General features: G+C 47.8%; 2 protein-coding genes across 2 annotated transcripts; both read right to left on the bottom strand.

Moving 5' to 3' along the window:
* Positions 1 to 2,216: 2,216 nt before the first annotated feature.
* LOC124667192 (forkhead box protein B2) lies at positions 2,217 to 4,112 on the bottom strand. Its single transcript, XM_047204507.1, has 2 exons — positions 3,596 to 4,112; positions 2,217 to 2,801 (listed from the first exon to the last, which is right to left on the bottom strand). The coding sequence occupies exons 1-2, from the start codon at positions 4,047 to 4,049 to the stop codon at positions 2,317 to 2,319; spliced, it is 939 nt and encodes a 312-aa protein (XP_047060463.1). The 5' UTR covers positions 4,050 to 4,112; the 3' UTR covers positions 2,217 to 2,316.
* Positions 4,113 to 8,377: 4,265 nt separating this feature from the next.
* Positions 8,378 to 12,658, bottom strand: LOC124661087 (protein PIN-LIKES 6-like). Its single transcript, XM_047198944.1, has 12 exons — positions 12,548 to 12,658; positions 11,670 to 11,899; positions 11,384 to 11,463; positions 10,632 to 10,756; positions 10,422 to 10,543; positions 10,053 to 10,280; positions 9,876 to 9,950; positions 9,681 to 9,781; positions 9,498 to 9,550; positions 9,178 to 9,372; positions 8,888 to 9,009; positions 8,378 to 8,775 (listed from the first exon to the last, which is right to left on the bottom strand). The coding sequence occupies exons 2-11, from the start codon at positions 11,865 to 11,867 to the stop codon at positions 8,888 to 8,890; spliced, it is 1,299 nt and encodes a 432-aa protein (XP_047054900.1). The 5' UTR covers positions 11,868 to 11,899; positions 12,548 to 12,658; the 3' UTR covers positions 8,378 to 8,775.
* Positions 12,659 to 13,747: the final 1,089 nt, after the last annotated feature.

The following is a 13,747-nucleotide window of genomic DNA, read 5'->3' as shown; positions in this document are numbered from 1 at the left end:
TATTTGATGCTAGAGTCCATATTTATAAGTTTTTTTACATAATTTTCGGATGGATTTTTTTTTTTTGCACAGTGGCCTCTCAGCCGCATGTTTTTTTTATAGAGGTTCATGTTTTTCCAGTGATTGCTTTCTTCTTGGTCCAGTACATCCTCGTTGGCCCAATAATTTCTTGCGTCCATTTTGAAAACAGGTTTCTTTAGGTCCGGTGGCCGACCGGCCGGCATTCGCGCTTCCTTGGTAGGCCAGTGCCAGTGGGCTTCACGCGCTCATGGATTTCATTCGCGTCAGACGAACGGCGTTGGTTACTCCAATGGCGCGAACCAGCAGGACGGCGCGGATCTCTGAAGCTTCAATACGCTTAAATTCTCCCCGTGCCACCGCCGCCGCGAGTTCACGGCCACGCCACCGCCACCGCCGCCGGCCAGACAAATGGCGGCCCTGCACCTCCCGCTCCGCGCCATCGTCTCCAACCCGCATCCTCCCACCCGGCGCCTGCTGCTGCCGCTGCACGCCCACCTCCTCGTCTCCGGCCGCCTCGCCGCCGCCGCCCTCACGTCGCTCGTCTCCCTCTACGCGCGCGTCCCGGCCCTCCACCCCGTCCTCCCGCTCCTCCTCACCCCGGCCTCCCCGCTGCCCTGCTTCAACGCCGCGCTCTCCCTGCCCCACCCGCTCGCGCTCACCGTCTTCCGCCGCCTCCGCCTCGCCCACTCCCCGGACCCGTTCTCCTTCCCCCCGCTCGCCGCCTCCGCCCCGTCCCCGCCCCACCTCCTCGCGATCCACGCGCTCGCGCTCCGCTGCGGCCTCGCCCACGGCCTCTTCTGCGCCAGCGCCCTGCTCCGCTCCTACCTCAGCTTCGGCCTCGCCGACCACGCGCACCGCCTGTTCGACGAATTGCCGCACCGGGACGTCGTGGTCTGGAACGCCATGGTCAACGGCTTCGCAAAGCTCGGCTGCTTCCACCGCGCCCTGGAGTGCTTCCTGCGAATGAGAGCGGACGGCACGGCGGAGATCAGCAGCTTCACCGTCACCGGGATCCTGTCGGTCTGCACCGCGACGGCGGATTTCCAGCGCGGTACCGCAGTTCACGGGATGGTGATCAAGTCTGGATTTGACCACGATGTCTCGGTGGGTAACTCCTTAGTAGATCTTTACGGGAAGTCCCACAAGGTGGCCGATGCAGCGATGGTGTTCGAGGGGATGGCAGAGCAGGACAGGGACCTGTTCAGCTGGAACTCGATGCTCTCGGCACTGCACTACTCGGCTGACCATGTGGGGGCAATGAGGCTGTTTGCGAGGATGAGGCGTGCCACGGTATGGCCCGACGCGGTGACCGTTGCGGCTGTTCTCCCCGCGTGTGCGCAGACTGCGGCGCTGAAGGTTGGGAGGGAGGTGCATGGGTACATCGTGTCGAGCGGGCTGGCTTGTGACGGTGTGCTGAGTGTGTTTGCCTGTAACGCGCTTCTTGACATGTATGCCAAGAGCGGGGCGCTGGACGAGGCGTGCCATGTGTTTGCTTGGATGCGCCAGCATGACGTGGCATCGTGGAATATTATGATCGATGGGTATGCTTCCCATGGGCGTGGGCAGGAAGCGCTGGAGCTGTTCCGCCAGATAACAGAGGTCGAAGGGCTTGTACCGGATGAGGTAACGCTCCTAGCGGCATTGTCGGCTTGCAGCCACTCTGGGCTTGTTGACGAAGGGAGGCGTTTTCTTAAGGGGATGAAAGAGGAGTTCGGTTTGGAACCGCAGCTGGAGCACTACGCATGTGTGGCTGACATGCTTGGGCGTGCTGGGAGGCTGGACGAGGCGAGAAAGGTTGTAGAAGAAGCAGGGGATGTAGGGGCTGGTGTATGGAGAACATACCTTGCAGCATGCCGGATGCATGGTGATAAAGAGAGGGCCCAAGAGGCAGCTAGGATGCTGATGACGACAGAGGAGTCTGGGAGCGGTGGATGGGTGCTGCTAGCAAACACACATGGTTGGGATGGAAACTTTGTGGAGCTGCAGGAGGTAAGGCGGGAGATGAGACAGCGAGGTGTGCAGAAGGCTGCACCGGGCTGCAGCTGGGTTGAAGTGGGTGGAGGTAACGGCAGGAGTGGAACAGTGGTGCATGCTTTTGTTAGCGGGGATAAGGCACATCCTGAGGCTGACATGATCTACGAAATGCTGCATACCTTGATAAGTTGGATGAGGGATTGCAGCGATTTGAGTGTCAGAACCCCATTTTATTCAGTTGAATGCTCGTAACTTTCATATGTTGTTACAAGTTAGCATTGACATGCTATTGAGTTTCATCGACAGACTATTGCTCAGATATTAGAATGGTGCATTACTGGATACAGATAGGCTTGCACCACTAAGACCAGCACTGAAACTTGGACCTGGCAAGAGGGTTTCGCCAAATATCGCAGTTCCAGCTGCCAGTGCTCCAGCTCCAATCCCCATTCCAAAGTTTGGTGCGCTGTTCTGGCCTGCGGATTTTCTTGGTGGCAGATTTATGTAGTTCTGCGGCACTTGCCCTCTACTGGGATACTGTGGTGGAAAGAAGCTGGGGTTTGAAGTTGCTGGTGGTGGCAGAGTTGGTGGAACCATTGGGGGATGGTAGCTGTAGCTACTTCCTGATGGTGGTGGATATGGACGAGTTCCAGGGATTGGCGGCATGGAATGACTGTAGTGATCAGTATCTTCGCTGTAGCCCCTATAATGGTTGTAAGGAGGTGGTGGATAATTATAGACCGGGCCATCTTCTATAGCTAATGTGATGCCAACCTGACCTGGGTGCTTCAATCCGTCAGGTGATCCTGCAAATCAACAGAAGAGGATATAGGTAAATAATACTGTATGTGGACCGTAATAAAAGAAATATGATACTTCCTCCGTCTAAAAATAGGTGGATGTATCTAGATTCATTTTAGTTAGAGATACATCCGTATCTAGATAAAATTGAGACATCTATTTTCAGACGGAGGGACTATATACTTCTGAAGCTTGTCTTATTTAACTTTTGATATGTAGTAAGAACTAGATCGTAGCTCCTTTTTTTATAGCTTGCTACCATGCTCTACCATTCCTAAGTATTACACTTTTGATAGTAAGAACGAGATTGTAGATCCTTTAACTATAGGGTGCTACCATACTCTGCTATTCCTGCAGTCTTCCGATTTATTTGTTCTTCTAATGCTGTTATCTAAAAGCAGCAAAAGTGTTGGTCATTCTGTATACATTCAAAACCTATGGATGGATCAAGCATGTCGTGCTTATTCATCCAAGAGTAGGTGTTGGTCATTTCCTTACAACTGAGGACAAATGTGCCAATGTAGGGGTACACCATATACTTCTGTTGAGTGTTTCTACGGGAAAATGGATCATACAGAATATTTTTGCAGCATATGTAGATAAGTAACCAAAAATAGTATTGATTTCCAACTATTATTGTCATTTTAGTTCTGAGAATCATTCTAGTGTTCCGTGCAAAAGTTTTGGAAAATGATCTGTTTTAAGAAAACCCCTGCCCTCAAGTGTTTTGATTGGCATCTCAGATGCAGATGCCAAAATCAGATTATTTCACTCTTGCAAACCAGAAATTTCTGTTTACCTGAAACTTGACCATGATGATCTTCTTCCTTGCAGATCTGGATGGATATATCCACAAAGCCGTGAGATTTGTCTGACTTCTTCCTCCTAAGCTGAAAACTCCCAGTCTCCTCAATGACCCCAGAATTCTCCTGACTGTGTGCAAATTTGTCAAGGTACTCCTTCATTTGGAGAACTGCAGCTCCATGGAGATGCTCCCTCAGGAAGATGGGGTCTCTTCTGTATACTTCAACTGTCAGTTCCATCCGCTTCGTGGCCAGATCATGTTCATCGGCGGACACCGAGAACTTGGTGCCCCAACTTGCATTTGAGTTTCCAGACGCATCAATCTTGGTGCAGTACTTGCTGCTGGGATCAACCCATCCGACTGAGAACCACTGTGGCTTCAGGAGCGATGATTTGCGGCCTAGACCGCGTGCGGAGATTATGCAGAACTCCACTGATACTTTTCCCATTTGTATGAAAAGGGACGGTGAGGAGCTAGCAGGATGTGATGCAGACCAGGGGAGGACATATGATGTGAACGTTTCTCATCTCGTAGGCATCCTTCACCCTGCTGCAAAGTTATTCCAAGACGATAACAAGGACATGTTTCGTGTTTACTTTGTTGCTTCCCTGTGGCAATGGAATCAATTCTAAAGATGTGGCATTAGGACATGGAAAAGCAAAGTTGAAATGTGGTGGCAATGGAAGGGAATCATTTGTCATCTGGACAGGTGTTGTCTGTGTTAGTGGTTTATTCGAACGAGCTATTATGGGGCTGTAATTAGCGGAGCAATCTGGGAAGCAAATTTGGTGCACATGAGCATCAGTGCTCGCGCTTTTCAAAATATTTAAAAATTATACTTTTGTGTTTCAAAAAATTATAAAATTTATTCTGTGAATACATACACAAAAGTAATTTGGTCCTGAATACCCATGCAAATTTTCGGTACAAATTACCTTGTATTTTGAGCACAGGGAAAAGAACAAATTTGTGGCTGTATAGGGACATATATTTGTCAGAAATTTCTCTTTTTCGTATAGCTCAAAATACAACATATTTTTCTCCAAATTTTTTACCATACCTTTGGAATGTTTATATGTATGTGCGTATTTAATTTCAATTATTTTTGGAATTTGATAAATATGATTTCAAAACTCAGGAGCACTACTGCTCATGTGCGAAAGACACTTTCCGGGCAAACTGACTTTTGATAGTATTCTCTATGTCCATGAAAGGATGTTGGATGTTTGTCTAAATTTAGATATATCTATACACTAAGAGTATCTAGATATATTTAAATTTAGACAATTTGCGACATATTTTATGGGCAGGCAGTATTTATTTTCCCTCCTTCTTGACGACTTGTACTGTTACCCAGTAATCGTTGGTACATGTAGGGATCCTCAGTGAAAAAGGCGCTACAGCAATCTTATATGCCTTCGGTGGTAGAGGTCATCAAGATTGCCGAATTCTCAGCCGAAAGATGAGCATTGTTTGGACCAATCCTGAGGGTTATATTTATCAGCAAATCGTTTCTATTTTGGGTTCCACGGCTGATTTCTTTGGCCTGGCAGTAATTTTGAGAAAGTAGCGGCATGGTAATAACGAACAGCGTATCTTTTCAGTGTGTTTCACGCCGTATCTGCGCAGGCTTTTTTTATACGCGTGAACTGGATGGTGTCGGTCATTACACGCATTGCTGCATTGGGCCTTGGAGATCAGAGTTGACCAACTGAATCTGTGTCAGGGCACGGGCACCCTTACCTTTGTTTTGACTTGCTTGTGCTCATCACTCATCAGCACCGTGTGTTCGTGCCGTCGTGATATAGGCATGTAGCCGCCTCTTGCGTGATCACTTGACATTAGTTTGTACTAATACAGTAATCTTCTTATTATATTCGGTTCAACTTGGCGAGTGCTCCATTTCATCTTTTATCAATGTAATTTTTATTGCTGAGGCAAAATTGATTCTTGAAGATAATGTCATACAATGAACTAGGGAGAATACCGGACATCGCGAGATGAAAACGATAAAACTGATCCTATGGCAAAGTATTGCACAAAATAAACTTTGGCCGAAACTATTTCATAAAACTAACCATTTTGAGTAGCATATGCGACATAGCGATGTGCACAACAGACGTTACATACTTGCTAGTGTGGTACGTCCGGATCCAACGCTCGATAGGATAGCCCCGTAAATAAGAGAGCTACCCATGTAGCTTAGCGTTGTAGACAAGTGAGCAACAAGGGAGAGCTCACGTACCCTTTGTTATATTTCATGAAGAGGGTAGCCAGGGGGTGAGGGCGCGATCTTCTAAATTCATTATACATCGGTGTGACACACAACCTCCTTGCTCATACTAATTTTTTTGTTGCCTACTCGCGTACTAGACTATTAGTACCACGCTGTGTGCCTACGTACATGTTCTGCACGTGCACAAGAAAGTCGCGTCGTGTCATGTTAGGTGAATCTTCAAGCTAGAATACTTGCAAGTTGCAAATTTGCAAATAGTGCGCGTCCGGTGCACCAGAAAGCTCAGGTCGACCACCGAAGTGGAATTAACAGTGGTACATAGCTGACGATTCCGGCGTCCTGCAAGCTGCATCCACTCCGAGGGGATCTCGGACCGCGTGCCTGCCAGCGATGTCGTCGTGGACGCGAGCGAGGCTGTACAGTCGTGCTCCAACCTGCACGGCACCGTTGTGGTTTGCCACATGAAAAAATGCGTAGGGGGGGCGCCAAATTGATCGACGTCGGCAAAATCGCAGGGCTGATTACTTCTCGAAGAGAGCCTGCTGCATCTTCTTGAGCACGGTGGTGCAGCGCCAACGGGCATCGTCGAGGAATGAGGACACCTCCCCATCCTACTACTTCTTTAGGTCGCGGTACCCGAACGCTGCCTCCCGGAACGCGTCTGCCTTATGCTCCGGTCGTTCAAAGTGCTTTAGAACCGCTTGCTTGCCCACGTGCAACCCAAATCGATTGGTACCTTATTATCGTTGGCCGATCAATCGAATCGAACAAGCGCCCCAGGGTTAATTAAGGTGTACCAAGTGGGATTGCATGTCGTCGAGCCACTTAACGAAGGTGACCATGTCCTGGATGCCGGAGAATGACGTAGCCTCCATATACCTGATCAGGTACCGGATGAAGTCGTCCTGCTTCTCCACATCCGATCTGATATGCAGCCACACGGTTTCTCCACCATCAGTTTGAGCATCAGACGAATTACTATTTCAAAACCTAAGCCTTTCTTCTGAATTTAGTGGGCAACGCCCCCACACTTGCACTACCGTCATTTTTCTCCAGGAAACGGCGAAGGATACGTGCGGGCTGGGTTGGCTCAGGCTTAGTAAAAATCGAGAGGGTGGCTCCCTTGTCTACAGCGCTACGCTACATGGGGTAGCTCCCTTGTCTACGGCGCTATATGGAGCGTTGAGCCCAGGTGTGCCAGTCTGACAAGCATGTAGCGTTATTGTGCACGGCGCTATGCTGAGGATGGTGGCATCCCAGAGAAAGACGCTAAGTTTTGTGAAATAGTTTTCGGTTTTGCTAATTCTCAGTGAGATTTAGGTTAGAGCTCAATAGAATCTGCAGCCGTTGAATCGCGCCAAGATTCGTGCGTCGTATTCTACCTTGAGCACATCGAGAGGGAGGGGCGGGGGAATGTCTGCCGAGCCGGAGCCGACGATGGCGAGGATGGACCTTAGGGTTTAGGGTGCGGGGTGCCGGCGTCGGAGAAGAAGGTGGCCTGGCTTAGAGGGATGGCCGGGGCGGTGGTGGACCAGTGGAGTGGGGAGCTTGGGGCAGGTCATGGTGGGGAGGTGAGGTGCAAGGCAGCACGCTGGTTGCGGGCGGGGTGGACGGTGTTAGATTATATTTACAGTTGTAATACAGGTTGCATATCGGCTAGAGTTTTTAGGCTAAGTTGGTTGGGATTAAGCCTATATATACTTCTTGTAATCTCCAAAGTAATGCAAGTTGAGTTTCATTATAATTTTACATGGTACCAGAGTCTAGGGTCTCGAGTTCGAATTTTGGCTTTCGCAATATTTGCTCACCTCTATATCCACCGCGTATACGATCATTCATACGTGTGCTATTTTTATTTTCACGTGTTGATCTTCTATTCTCCCGATCACACGTGAGAAATGGTGTTGATATGTATAGATAGAGTTCCATTAGTTCAGACTTCACAAGTTTAGTTTCATTATAATTCTACAGGCGGTCTGGCCGGCGGTGGCTGCTGGAAGGCCAGATGTGGAGAAGAGGTCTACGTACTCTGAGTTAACTGAGCCCTAGACAGATCCATAGTTTCAGCAAAATTCATTTTGTGCAACAGTTTGCTAGGACCAGTTCTATCGAAATCGACACATCCCGACCCGAGGTGAGATGCTGACCAGAGATCCAAAAGTACTCCTATCATCGAAATCGAAATTATTGGCTCAGATCTCTAGGACCGCAGATCTATGTATAAGCACATGGAGAGATCACACACGGCAATGCACCTCATAACTTCTCTACGATGTGTTGCTGTCAGTTTGGCGACACCGGCAACATGTCAGCCTTGCCATCGCTGGCATGAGGATGTAACATTATTGCCTTGATAATCAGATCCATGTATCGATAGATACGTCCTGCGCCACGGGTTTTTTCATGGAGAAGAAATGAAATATTCAGGGTAACATACAAAATATTTTCACGACATTTCAATGATACACATCCTGCGTCATAGGTTGCATCCGATGTTCTTTTGACTGCTATCTTTCATTTTTGAACTCAAGCAGCAAGCATCAGAAAGGTACGTGTACCATACAAAATACCCTTTAACGAGAACACCACTGAATGAAGATCATGGGGTGCTACATAATATTTGAAATGCAGAGGAAATATATGAGGTGATGACAAAGGCACCGAACCGGTCTAAAAGGTTCAGGGTAACCTGATGATATAAGCAGGGCACAAGCTGGTGCTGTTCTCATCGACCACTGCTAGCAGCAGCGAGACGGGGCCAAAACTAACATAGCAGTAGCATGTACGCAAGCAGGCACGAGAAACCATCTGTACCGATACAACTCGTACCTTCGGAGCTGCCACCACGACTTAGTAGCTTTTGTACAAGTCATGACAATTCTTCAAGATGTTTTGATGGTAGCTAGTATTAGCAGATTACTGTCGTTCAGTACAGTATCTGTAAATCAAATGAGAGTAATATTAGCGTCAACAAATCGCTGTTAATCTACTAATGCTGCAGACAGTGAGCACAAAAAGGAAAATAATTGGCACACAAGGGAGCGGCGTACTTAGAAGAGCAATGTCAAATAGAAAATAATCCAGCCTGCCATGGAGAATATAGCAAAAATGTGCACCCAGAACAAGATCGCGGCTGATTCTTTTCCACACCCTCTAAGGTTTGCAACAGCACCTGCAAGAAAAAAAACACACTTATTATCAGATTCCATAATGTGGCTTGCTAACATGCAGCACATGGTGCCCCACGACCACTGTTTACAGATCTCAACAAACAAATGTTATCAGATGAATCTTTAAACATGAGCACATGGTGGTAAGTGATAAGCTTATTTTCTCATACCTGACAACACTGATGTGGGCATCGAATGCTGCAGTAGTAGGACAAACTTGAACATTTTGTCATCTTTGGGAATGAAACCGAGTTTATCAACTAGCATGACGATGCCAACCCCAGCCATTGGAACCAAGATCAACCGTGCAAAGATAATAGCAACGGTGGTTCGCATACCGAGTCTTTGACTTCCTTCGCCAGGACCTGATGAATAAACAGGAGATAGTGTTCAAATCTGGAGAAATCATCTCAACACCACAAACAATGGAGGGATTATTATACTGATACGCTACATTTTTGCAACCGTTTGAAAGGAAATAGATGCTTACCATCAACAAGATTACCCCCCACAGCAAGCAAAATGCAAGGGATCATGGCTTCCCTGGAAATGTGATAGAATTAGACAGTAGCAGTCATCATGCCTAAATTTCAGTTCTGTTACTTCTATCACTTTATTGGTACAAGGTCTATGTTTTTTGGAAAGGGAATTTGGGCGGAATAAAGGTAATTACCCAAGAATCAGGCAGCTGTCTGTGAAGAAGAAAAGAGGCGCATCATCCGTGAATATCAAATTCTTCAAGACAGGAACAACACCAATGCCAATTGCAAAAACCTGTTCCATAGCATAAGATAGAGTTTTCAAGGCACATAATGCAGAGATATTTTTTCTGAATAGTTGTAGTAGAAACATTTGCATCAACACATACGGAGGCTATAATTGGTGGCTGAAGAAGCTGCTTGTCCTTTAGGAATTTCACCACACATCCAACATAGCTCATTATCTGCATCAGTAGAGCACAGTTATTTATTTCCCATTAGAATGTAATTGCTTCAAATTGAATAAGAAAATGTTAAGTGCATGAATCGCTGCTACCCTTCCTTACCTTTGATCCTAGAGAAGTATCACCCTTTTGATTCCCCTCGACAGATAGCAAAGGCTCATCCTCAGGTAGAGTACCAGTACGAGTGCTTATTGGATATTTGCCTACTTCAGGAGTCACATTCTCTCCAGATGCTATAACTGGGAGTTTCACCTCATCACCATCAAAGGTCTCTCCTGGTGGCGGAGAAAGCATCTTGAACACATATGTGTAAACAATAATTGCACCAACCTGTCAAAAATTCATTCAGCAAATGATCACAATGGTTACTCATATTCCTAATCCAAATGTCAAGCTGTTATCTTTGTGTTGTGTGCTAGTCATCTGTCTTAGAGAAAATCAAAAAACACATGAGAAAAGAAAAACACATACCCATTGACCAAAAGAGATATACGCATTTCCATCTTGGCTGCATTTATCAGAGTCACCAAAGGGATTTGATGGATCCCCGCATAGTGCTGCAATAAGAACAAGAGGTATATTTCCGATATTTCCTGTGTCAAAAGATAAGGGGTCATATCAGTAACTGATAGAAGAACAAAAAAATGAAAATGCAAATTTGCTCAAGAAAAAAAGAAGCACCTATCCCGATGTGGATAACAGTAAACTTGAAGTACGGATAAGGAGGTCGGATGATGGACGCCACCACAAAGCCAATCAAAGAACCGGAAACGGCGCCTACAACAATATTTACTGGAATATACCACCTACAAAGTGCAAGAAGGGAGAATGTTAAAAGTAGGAAAAGAAGAACACAATAAAAGCAAAAGTTACTGCCCGAGGCAAAAAGGTAGTATGCCATCATGGACAAACATGTAAGACAGGATCGGCTAGTTTCAAAGATGTAGCTTGACCAATTCTAAGGAGATGGACATTGACGGTAACAAACAATATGGTAATTCAGATAGACTAGTTAAATGGATTGGAATAGTTCCTCAAGTGATTGCGTTACTTCAGTATATTGTTAGCGAAGAACTTCTATTGAATTAGTTGAATTCAATTCCGACCCTTAAAATTCAACCGGACCCAATTAACCCCCCAAAAAATCATTCCTTTCCCTCTTGGATGGTACCCGTTTTTGTCTTCTTTTGTAGAAACTTGGAAGTGTGGGAGCAACTTGTTTTTATCCAGGGGTTCCTGACTTACATTCTCAAGGTATTCAGCAAGAGTAAATCCCACAATGATAATTTGAGTAATAATAGTATCACCCAGTAGCTTGCATGACGAAATCAAAGAAATACATACATCACAATCAACAAGGCATACTAGCACAAAAGGGAGTTACTAAATAATTGGACAAAGAAAGTAACATGTACATGGGGAGCAACACTTACCACAGCAGCAACTTCTCGAGCGTGATGGCGCTACCCAGTTGGGAAAATATAAGGCAAGGAAGCAGAAGCGAGAACACAAGCTGCACGAAAAAGTCAGAACGTAAGCCGACGACGACGAAAGATCAATAATTCAAGCGAGCACTGTCAGCTGGCTATCGTCCTACGGCAGAGAGCACCCAACCACTATTCTTTGGCTCCGAGCGTGACTACACATCAATTAGCTAGGTAGTACTAAGCATTTACTGACAAAGGAGAATGAATGAAGGAAAGAGCTGAAGCTGCTCACCCCGTTGAGAAGCTTGCGTCCGTTGGGCTGGAGTATGTTGACGTACTTGGTGGCCATGAGGAATCCCATGAAGCAGACGGTGAATACCTTGGCGATGGGCAGCACGGCGTACTTGAGCATGGAGAGCACGGAGGTGTTGGTGGAGCCTCCCTGCGCCGCCGTGGCCAGCGCCTCCATGAGCGACCTCCTCTCCATCATGGCTCAGAAGCAGGACCCACAGAAGAAGAATTCTGCAATCAAGAACGCTGCTTTAGGGGTGCCAGATATAGGGGCAGCAGAAGGCAAATCCGAGGACTGCTTTTGACGTTCGGTTGCGCCAGGATTAGCCCAACCGGAAGGAACACGCACGCACAGGCCAGCGTGCCGGATTAACCAAGTGTCGGTACTAGCTAACTGTCTTCCGGTCCGTGCAGTACGACACGGCGGCCGATGCGTGCGGGGAAGAGCCTCGAATCGAATTGGGGAAAAACAGCTGGAGGGGGGCAGAAGGAAAAGTATGCTGAACTAGATTCCAAACGAGGCCGACGGCCGCAAATGACGGCACCGGATTCCGAGCGCGTCGGCGGCTGCCGCCACCGGATTCGGGCCGGTGGGGGATCCGGTTCCGCGAGGGCGAGAGAGAGACGTCGGCGTCCAGGCCGATTCGTCACGCCTCGCCCAACAAACTGCTGCTGCTCACGGAAACCGCTCCGCGGGGAGCTCGGAGGTCGGACGCAACTGAGAATCCCGAATCAGCCGCTGCGCAGGTAGTCCAATGCGCGAGACGACGGTCCACGCCGGCGGCCGGCCGACCGCCCCAAAAGCTTGCGCCTTCCAATGCCAAAAACTAAAACAAAGAAACGGGAGGTAATGATCCGAAGGAGAGCGAGAGAACCAACCGCGGAATCTAGGATGGGATCCGGTCCTGCTGCGGGGGGTGGGGCAGAAGCCCTCCTGTTCTTGAGGGTTGGAGCTCCGCTTGATGAAGCAGGTAGCGCTGGCTGGAGCGGAGGTGATTAGGAGTGTGGTTATGGCGACTTGGCGAGCGTGGTTTCAACGGGGAGGAAGGAGGTTTGGTTTGAGAGGAAGGTGCGAGGGAAAGAGGGATGAATCTGGGTGACGGCTGAGGGAAAAGGACGAGAACGGGGTCGCGTAGGAGTGATGGTCTCTCCTGTTCAGATGACACGGTGCTTGTTTATATCCTCTTTTGGATTCCGTAACGGAGGGTCTACGGCACAAGGCGAGCACCGCGAGGAGTGACGCTCCGTACGGCGTGATACGGCGGCCAGGTGGACGCCCGCCCGTCGATTAATGGTTTCTTAAAAAGAACCCTCTCAAAACTATTTCCAAAATTGGCCGTTTCGAGTAACGGTATGTCGCCGCCGCCGCAACACCCCGACCGTGCGGCAAGGTGGGGCCGACAACTTCCCTTCATACTGACGCTACCCTTTAGATCGGGTTAAACTGCGCCGGCCGCACGAGCACCCCACCTACCTCCCTCACAAATCAAACCCGACAACAAACACGGAAGGGGTGACCTAGGGTGTCTGCGGCTCCGCTCTCTCTCTCTCTCTCTCTTCCCCCCTCCCCCACCTTCAAATCCTTCTCCAAAATCACCCAGATCTCAAGAAATCGGTGGTGGATTTCGCTCTCCATCCCATCTCCTTACGTATTCTCCCCCGATCCCCTTGATTTCATCCCTAAAAATTGTCATGTTGGCCCTACCTTTGCTAGTATATGTGGAACCCTAGTTCATCCCAAATTCTGAAAATTGTATGGATAATTGCTATTATGTCTGGTGTTTTAGCATTTGTGTGGGGTTGAGAATTTTGTTGGCCTCTGGGTTTAGTATCATACATGTCAGGCCTAGTTATGCTTAAGGTATGTCGTTATGATTTGGTGTTAATCTTGGCATGTGTAGGTAGATCTTGGTATTGCATATTTTCGATCCATAGCTTGACTACTATACTTAACCTTGATGCATCTGGTTGTTGTAATTTTATTTCTAGATGGCAAGGATTGTTAGTGTTCATCATGTGGTCAAGGAGGCTTTTTTTTCAAAGGCAGCAGTGTCAAGGTTGAACCGGAGGAGGTTGTGA

This window comes from Lolium rigidum, chromosome 6 (genome assembly GCF_022539505.1).
Source record: "Lolium rigidum isolate FL_2022 chromosome 6, APGP_CSIRO_Lrig_0.1, whole genome shotgun sequence".
Classification (NCBI taxonomy): Eukaryota; Viridiplantae; Streptophyta; class Magnoliopsida; order Poales; family Poaceae; genus Lolium; species Lolium rigidum.
The sequence above is the reverse complement of the archived record's forward strand: the minus strand, read 5'-3'. Positions and strand labels throughout refer to the sequence as shown.

Coding starts and splice junctions, on each gene's coding strand:
- LOC124667192 (XM_047204507.1), bottom strand. CDS start 4,049: ATGGGAAAAGTATCAGTGGAGTTCTGCATAATCTCCGCACGCGGTCTA. Junction 2,802..3,595: donor TCATCATGGTCAAGTTTCAG/GTAAACAGAAAT, acceptor GTTGATTTGCAG/GATCACCTGACGGATTGAAG.
- LOC124661087 (XM_047198944.1), bottom strand. CDS start 11,867: ATGATGGAGAGGAGGTCGCTCATGGAGGCGCTGGCCACGGCGGCGCAG. Junction 11,464..11,669: donor GACGCAAGCTTCTCAACGGG/GTGAGCAGCTTC, acceptor TTTTTCGTGCAG/CTTGTGTTCTCGCTTCTGCT. Junction 9,010..9,177: donor GCCCACATCAGTGTTGTCAG/GTATGAGAAAAT, acceptor TTTTTCTTGCAG/GTGCTGTTGCAAACCTTAGA.